Source organism: Pygoscelis adeliae, unplaced genomic scaffold (assembly GCF_000699105.1).
Source record: "Pygoscelis adeliae isolate BGI_AS28 unplaced genomic scaffold, ASM69910v1 Scaffold105, whole genome shotgun sequence".
Classification (NCBI taxonomy): Eukaryota; Metazoa; Chordata; class Aves; order Sphenisciformes; family Spheniscidae; genus Pygoscelis; species Pygoscelis adeliae.
The window spans coordinates 1,839,992-1,847,584 of record NW_008824807.1 but is presented as its reverse complement, the minus strand read 5'-3'; the positions used below and the strand labels follow the sequence as shown (position 1 = coordinate 1,847,584).

Genomic DNA, 7,593 nt, shown 5'->3' with positions numbered 1-7,593 from the left:
GCCTTGTAAAAGATTAATAACACTCCTCTTTTTTTTCTTCCTTCCTCCCACTACCCAGACCTGTTAGAAATAGGTAAAGCAGACAGTGGGTTCATGGCTGCTATTTATGAAAGTGTTTTTCTTCTTATGTAGCCTGCTGCCATGGGTTGTAGCCTGTCTCACTTCCATCCGAACTCGATTCCCTGTTCCCATCATTTCTTAGAGGATGTGAATTACATGTAGTGTATTTTTCTTGCACTTAGAAAGACTAGTCTAGTGCTAATATATGATGCCTTTCCTGCTGTACCCCAGATATGGTAATATTTTAGTGCTGGGTTGTGAAATTATTGTAACTTGCTCACCCACGTACACAGATGACTTGCTGTCTGTTTCTCACTGTGCTCTGTAGAAACTGCCTGCAAAGGACTTGGGTGGTCTTCAAACCTGTTTGATACTTTTAATAGGAGATTATTATTCCATTGGCAAAAAAAATCATGTGAAGAAAAAATATGCAATTTCTAAGCTCATACTCTTATTAATCACTTCAGTAGAGTGAATTTAAATTGGTATAAAAATTAAGAAGGTCTTTTGTTATTAGACGCTAACGTGTTATTTAAAAGTGATCCCAGATTAAAACTTCAAATCCCAGAAGTCACAAACTTACGTGAAGAATCTTTTAGGATGAGTGTCTGTATCCCCACATTTCTTTCCCTGTAATTGATCAAACCATCCTCAGAATCCGAGTACTCTTGAATTCTAGGAAAGCTCAGTATCAGGTAGAAAATTTTCACCTTGGTGGAAGTCCGGGTTTTATGTTTTGGTTTGATGATACACTGAGAAATATATATACATCTATGTAAATATTTTAACAAGCAGGAGGCAGTAACAAAAGCTGAAGGACTGCTTAACTTACATCAAGAGTACCAAAGAAATCTGAAGACCTTTGAAGTATGGCTGGAGAAGGAACAGGAAAAACTTGACTGTTTATCACATCTTGATGGTGATGCCCAGAAACAGGAGGCAACACTCCGAGACTTACAGGTACATAATGTGTGACACACCAAGTAACACAAAAAAAAAAAAAAATCATACTTGTAAAGTAACAGAATAATATTAATTACCAGGCAAAAATTACATCTCTTTTTTTGTCTCAAGAACAGCTTGGAATCACGTTATATATAAGTACTTTGCTGCTCAAAAGTGGTTCCAGTAAAGTCAGTGGAAACATTGTTACTCATTTCCAGAAAGAAGTGTCAGGCCTTGAATGAAATCTCCAGGCATACTAATGCTTTCTTGCAAGCACTGAATTTTAGATGTTGGCCTACCTCTTCTTTTCCCTGTGTTTCACAGAATATCAAAAGTATTCTTTTCATTGGGTTTTCATCTTTTATTGCTTACAGTGCACATGCATCTACTTTCAGGCAGTTCCAGTCACGTAGGCTAGCTCCCATGGTGAGGTGGGAAGACTATTACTGAATCACTTAGGTGACAGTGAAGGGTGAACCTATAGTACTTCAGTGATTTCCCAGTTATGATCTTAAGCTGGTTTAAAATACTTTCATACCTGTTGTTGAATTAGCAAAAGGTCTGTGTTTGAGTTATGAAATATTTATTACTTTATTCAGGATAATGAGAAGGTCTTTGAATGATCAGGGACTCCGCATATATGTCTTGTTATTATAGTTTACTTTACAAAATCTGAATCCATTTGAAAATCTGAATATATATCTCAAATATAAACTAAGACAACACACAACTGTATTTTGTTAAGGTAATTTCCTGGTTATGTTTTAAATCAGATTGAATCCCTTCGTACTTTCTAATCAAGTTCTATTAAGCATGAAAATGCCATACATGTCCAGGAGACGGTATCAAGAATTATTTCGGAATGATGTCTGAAACATGTAAAAATAAATAGGTTTGTTTATTTTAAAAGATTCACACTGCCATGTGTGAATGAAAGCTGTTAATGTGGGTATGTATCCATAATTCTGCCTGTACAGGAGCTGCAGGTCCACTGTGCAGAAGGACAGGCATTATTGAATGCTGCTGTCCGTGCCAGAGAGGAGGTGATTCCCTGGGGCATTCCCCAGATAGAAGACCGAGCCCTGGAATCCTTACGGCAGGATTGGCACATTTATCAGCACAGGCTTTCTGAAGCAAGAAGCCAATTAAATGCCACTGTGAGCAGACTGAGGTTAATGGAGAAAAAATTTGAGAAGGTTAATGACTGGCTAACAGATCTGGAGGAGAAAGTTGCTATCAGGACTGGGAGACAGTCTGGTAGAGCAACAAAGGAGATGCAGCTTCAACAAATGAAGGTAAAGAATATAGCTAAGGCATTCCTTAAGCAAAATAACCATGTGAGGTTTCCACATCAGTTCCTGGTTGCACTGTGAAAAAGACAGAAAGCGTTGCAATGTATTCTGAGGTGGTGCCTAGAATGATGGATCCAAGAAAGCTTTGTGCCTTCTGGGTCCAGGTTCCTCCCATTTTACTGGTAAAGGTATGGCTATACCAATGTTGAAATCTCATAGGGAGATCTGGAATTCATATGCTCTGTGGTATATGAAGGCATAACTGAGGACAAAGATTGGTCCTGGAGGGGGAAAGCCTTAACGTTGTAACGAGTAAAATGTGACCAACTGTGTGGTAAAGTCTCTGCTGTGTTGATGTAATAATTCTCCTTTAGTCACTGCAAGGAGAAGACATGGTTCTGAATAAACACAGGAGGCAGATTTGAAGAGATTCAAGGTTATGCTTTACAGTCACCTTTTAAAACTTCGGGCAAATTCTATAGGAACTGCAGGTTGCATTTCTATTATTCTTTTGGGGAAAAAAAAAATATTGAAACTATCATAATGAAATGCAGCCCCTATGGTATGAAAAAACTTCCAGCATATTCATTACATTAACCTTCATCAGATTCTGTTTTATCTTCCTGTTGTAAATCCATTTTTACAACCATGTATTTGTTTTCCTTTTCGATGATTTCCTGACTTAGTTACAAATAAATTCCTGTTGTGTTTAAGATGTTTGAATCAGTCATATAAGCTTGATAATGTCTTTGTCATAGAAGTGGCATGAAGAAATTACAATCTACAAAGATGATGTGGAAGAAGTTGGGGTATTGGCTCAGCAAATACTAGAGGAAAGTCTCACTGCAAGTAGAATGGGAAGCCAGGCTACGCAGCTTACATCTCGCTACCAAACTCTTCTTCTTCATGTCTTGGTAAGTAATGAAAATTAATTCATTGTAACATCATAAATTGTCAGTTAAGAAGCAAATATAAACAGACTTTCTTAATTAGACTTCATCAGAGTTTATTCATTACTGTAGACTCAATAATATAATATTCACATACTTATTCATACATATACACACACACGTAGATTTCATTGGACTAAATGTATTAGAGAACCATAATCAGGATAATGCCCTTTCAAAAATATTCAGATGTTGTTACTGTCCTGTTTGGCAGTTTCAGGAGGGAAATTCAGAATCCAGTATGTTTGAATGTTGACAACTTCTCTAGAGAAAAGTTTTCAGGTTATCACTGAAACACTTAGGTATGGGGCAAATTTGAATTGATAAGGTACAGTCTTCAGATCACTTTAAGTAGTAAGTGTCTCATATTACCATAATCACAAGTCGTAATTCAAATTTCAAAATATAAGTACCTTTTCAGTGTTTAGTATTAACTCAATTTTAACATTAGTGATTGCTATATGTACACCCTGACAAGACCTCAGTGAGAATTATCCACTAAATATGAAAGAACTCAAAACCTATGTGTTTAATCTTAGTATATCAGGTTTTATTAATAAATAGCAATTTATTGCTATCTTCAGCCAATAGCAGTGATAAACATCTGGGTGGTTCTTGTTTCCTCCCCCTACCCTCCATATTTGTTTGAAGGAGCAAATAAAGTTTCTGGAAGAAGAAATACGCTGTATGGAGGAGTCGGAGTTGGCTTTTAGTGCTTACACAAATTGGTATGGAGCTACTAACAAGAACTTCAGAAATGTGATCACCAAGTTTGACGTGGTTGACAAAACAGCAATGGAGAAAAAAGTGCAGAAACTAGAGGTACAGCTTTCTTGAATGCAATTTTTGTTTCTGTTCGCCAAGAAGAGGCTATATTGCAACTTGCATCTTAACAGCTGCTCAAAGTTCTGACTTCACCTTGCCCAGAGAAGCTAATAGGATAAAGACCACACAGTGTAAAACTTTCTGTTCTCATGTCATACACATTAGATCACAGTTTGGTTGTTGAGGTTATGAATAGTCCTAAATAATATAATCCTATCCTTCCGTAAGGCATGTTTGTATGTGTTTTGTTTTAGGTTAAAACTTAAATAAATTCCCCTTGCAAAGCATCCTGTCATGTATATTTCAAACCAGTACGCACTGTGGCAAGAAGTGCTTCTTATTTCTCCTCATTGAAATAACTCAGTAGTAAAACTCACATTTCATCTCAGAGTTGTAGATGAGGTTTTCGTATGTCCTGCAGCTTAAACGTAACACGCTAAAGGAAAACTTTCATCTGTTCCAGAATTTGGAGTATGAATCTTCTCGTGATAGTCCTCAGTTTCTGTGTTTATCTTCACAAGCCCAGTGCAGAACAGAAGTATTTGCTTTTTCTGCTTCCTTCTAGTTTACCACACCTTAACTCCAGGCAATTTTGTGATGAAAAGTCCATTCAATTTCTTTAGCAATTCCTTCTGTGTCCTTAGCAAAATAAAAAAAAAAAAAAATTAATTAGTCTTTCACTGATAATAGAACTACAATGAATAAAAAAACAAACAAAAAAAACCAGACCAGGGCAAGAGCTTGCATACATTTTCTGTTAACCAACACTTCCTTCACAGTTGCTATTGAGTGATATGGACGTAGGCCACAGTTTACTGAAATCTGCCCGTGAGAAGGGGGAGCGAGCTATAAAGTACATGGAAGAAAATGAAGTTGACCAGTTAAGAAAAGAAATTGGAGATCATGTGGAACAGCTTGAAGAGCTGGCTGGCTCCATCAGGAAAGAGCACATGACTTCAGAGAAGTGCCTTCAGCTGGCAAAGGAGTTCTCAGACAAGTACAAGGCACAGACTCAGTGGGTCGTGGAGTACCAAGCCATGTTACATGCTCCAGCGGAGCCAAAGAGCGAACTGTATGAGAAGAAGGCCCAGTTGTCCAAATACAAGGTAAAAAGGTGTTGTATCATTGTACTATTGAATCGATTTTGATCTAGTGACTCGCAGTAAATCCTCTGATCCAGGTGTCTGTTCAGGTTTCCTCAATAGATGTATGAGATGTCTCTGATCTGGATGTCCAAATCAGCATCAGAGTGAAAAGATGCATGATAACTTGCATCTACGAACCAGAGTGAGCACCTGGATTTGAAATGTGAATGTCCTAATAAGGCTTCCACATCTGAAAACTTCCTGTTATGGAGCAAAATTCTTTTATGAGTACATATATGGGTAATTCCATTGATATCAACAGAGTTAACTGCTGTTTAAGCAAGGATAGAAATCAGTTGGTCTTTCTTTACTGCAGACATTGCCTCTGTTTACATTGGCTTAATCAGCTTTCTGGTTAAAGCTGAATGTCCCAGCTCAACTGACATCTAAGACAGTCAGCTGCTATGGCCTCCTCTGTTTTTAGTTAGGATTTTAATGAAGTGGTTTTTGGGGTTTTTTGTTTGGTTTTTTGTTTTGTGTTTTTTTTTTTTTCTCCAGTCATAAGTATGAGTAGAAAAAATTGACAACAAACCCCATTGTTTCTCTTGTAAAATACTTTTGTTTTTGTAAAATACTCCAGGATTACAGAAGTTTCATAAGATGTGTATTGGGTCTGGCTGGGATGGAGCTAACTCTCCTCATAGCAGCCCATATAGTGCTGTGCTTTACATTTGTGGATAAAACAGTGTTGCTAACAAACCAGGGTTTTGGCTATTGCTGAGCAGTACCTGCACAGCATCAAGGCTTTCTCTCTGAAACTGCCCACTACCCCTCACCAGCTTCAATACTCAAAGTCATATGTCATAGCTGTGTGCTTGCTTTCTACGTTTGGGGAGCTGGTATCTCACTGTCAGTTGATAGATGCTGGCACGTGCCATGCTGCCTGAGCCGGTGGCATAATGACATTACAGATCAGATTGCATACTCTCGAGAGTACAGTCTTACGCACTCGTCTACGTACTGTCTCATTAAGGGGATGGCTTTGGCGATACTTTCCCACCTATTTGCAGAATTTGTTCCTCTGACCAAGTTTTATCCCTAACACTTGCCCCTTCACACGTATTAACTCCCTCTCCTTCACCAGCTCCAGATTATCAGCCGTGCTACTAGCCACTCACAAAAAGAGCAATTGCACTTAGATGCCTGCAATGTTGTTGTCTCAGGGCACGGCTGAGAAACATAGTGCTGTACTGGTAGCAGCTCTTTTCATCTGGAAAAGATGATATATACCACGATAGAAGGCTGTGCTTCAGGTCAAAGGGAAGTTAGTGAAATAGATCTTCAGTGTTCAATATATGTATTTTAATTCTTGCTTGCACTGTAGTCCATACAGCAGACTGTTCTGTCACATGAGCCTTCAATAAAATCAGTGATTGAAAAGGGAGAAGTACTTCTTGATCTGGTTAATGATGTGACTCTAAAGAACAACATTCAAGACCTTCAGAGCAGTTACCAAGAACTCTGCAGCAAAACAAAGGTAAAAAGTCAGGAAGAAAACTTTAGGTTCTTTCAATTTTCTGTATTTTTTCCACTCTTTAAGAAGCTGACTATTTGTTTCATGTTGTCATGTCACACCCTGTACAGAGCGCCAGATAATTGCTTTTTTTTTTTTTTTTTTGGAGAGGGGGAATACTTGAATATGGAAGGAACTTCTACCTTAGTAAATCTAACAAGAGTAGCTGAAATGAATTTTGTGTGTGGCAGGTGAATCCTTCGTAGCACTAAGGGGAAATATATCAGTGACTAGTTTGTACTATTGTTACTATTTTTAATTGCTTTGAACAGATTTCTAAATATGTTATTTCTTGAAGGGACAGATGCCCTTAGAATATACCATTTTGTCTCTTGTTTCTGCTAGATCTTGCACAACCCCTGTTTAATCTAGTTTAGTTGTTGAATGGAAGTCACTGGAGAAAATGAACTGCAAGATGGATATAACTTAATTCAGCGAGGGCGTTATTAATTAACATTGATTCATTAGTCCACCTGTACGTAGTACTTTGAAAGATCTAATACTTCTAAATATGTCCTAAAGTATGATTATTCCTAAAGCTTTTAATAGGTTATACTCCTAACAAGGATAAGCTCTGCAAACCATGTTAGTACTTATGTTTGACCTAAGTATCTTTAATTGCCAATCCATCCACCAATAGCAGATGATTTTATTTTTTTCACAGTTGACTTTTAATTTACAGACATTCCCCTGATCTGTACCACAAAACCGGTATCTGTTGCATTAGATGTAATGTTGATGACTTAAAAGTAGAGAAACATATGAAAAATCTTTCTTAAAAAGAATAAATACATTTTAACTCAACGTGTACATTCTTAATTTGCCTACCACATTCACAGGCAATATGTACATGCAAAGGCTGT

At 37.5% G+C, this 7,593-nt stretch overlaps 1 protein-coding gene across 1 annotated transcript in view; it reads left to right on the top strand.

The window, feature by feature from the left end:
* The window catches only part of SYNE1 (spectrin repeat containing, nuclear envelope 1), a 258,380-nt gene that overhangs the window by 106,546 nt on the left and 144,241 nt on the right, over positions 1-7,593 (top strand). Inside the window, 6 exon segments of the mRNA XM_009324159.1 lie at positions 856-1,020; positions 1,983-2,300; positions 3,056-3,211; positions 3,899-4,069; positions 4,852-5,178; positions 6,542-6,694. Of these exon segments, the coding sequence (XP_009322434.1) occupies positions 856-1,020; positions 1,983-2,300; positions 3,056-3,211; positions 3,899-4,069; positions 4,852-5,178; positions 6,542-6,694 (1,290 nt within the window).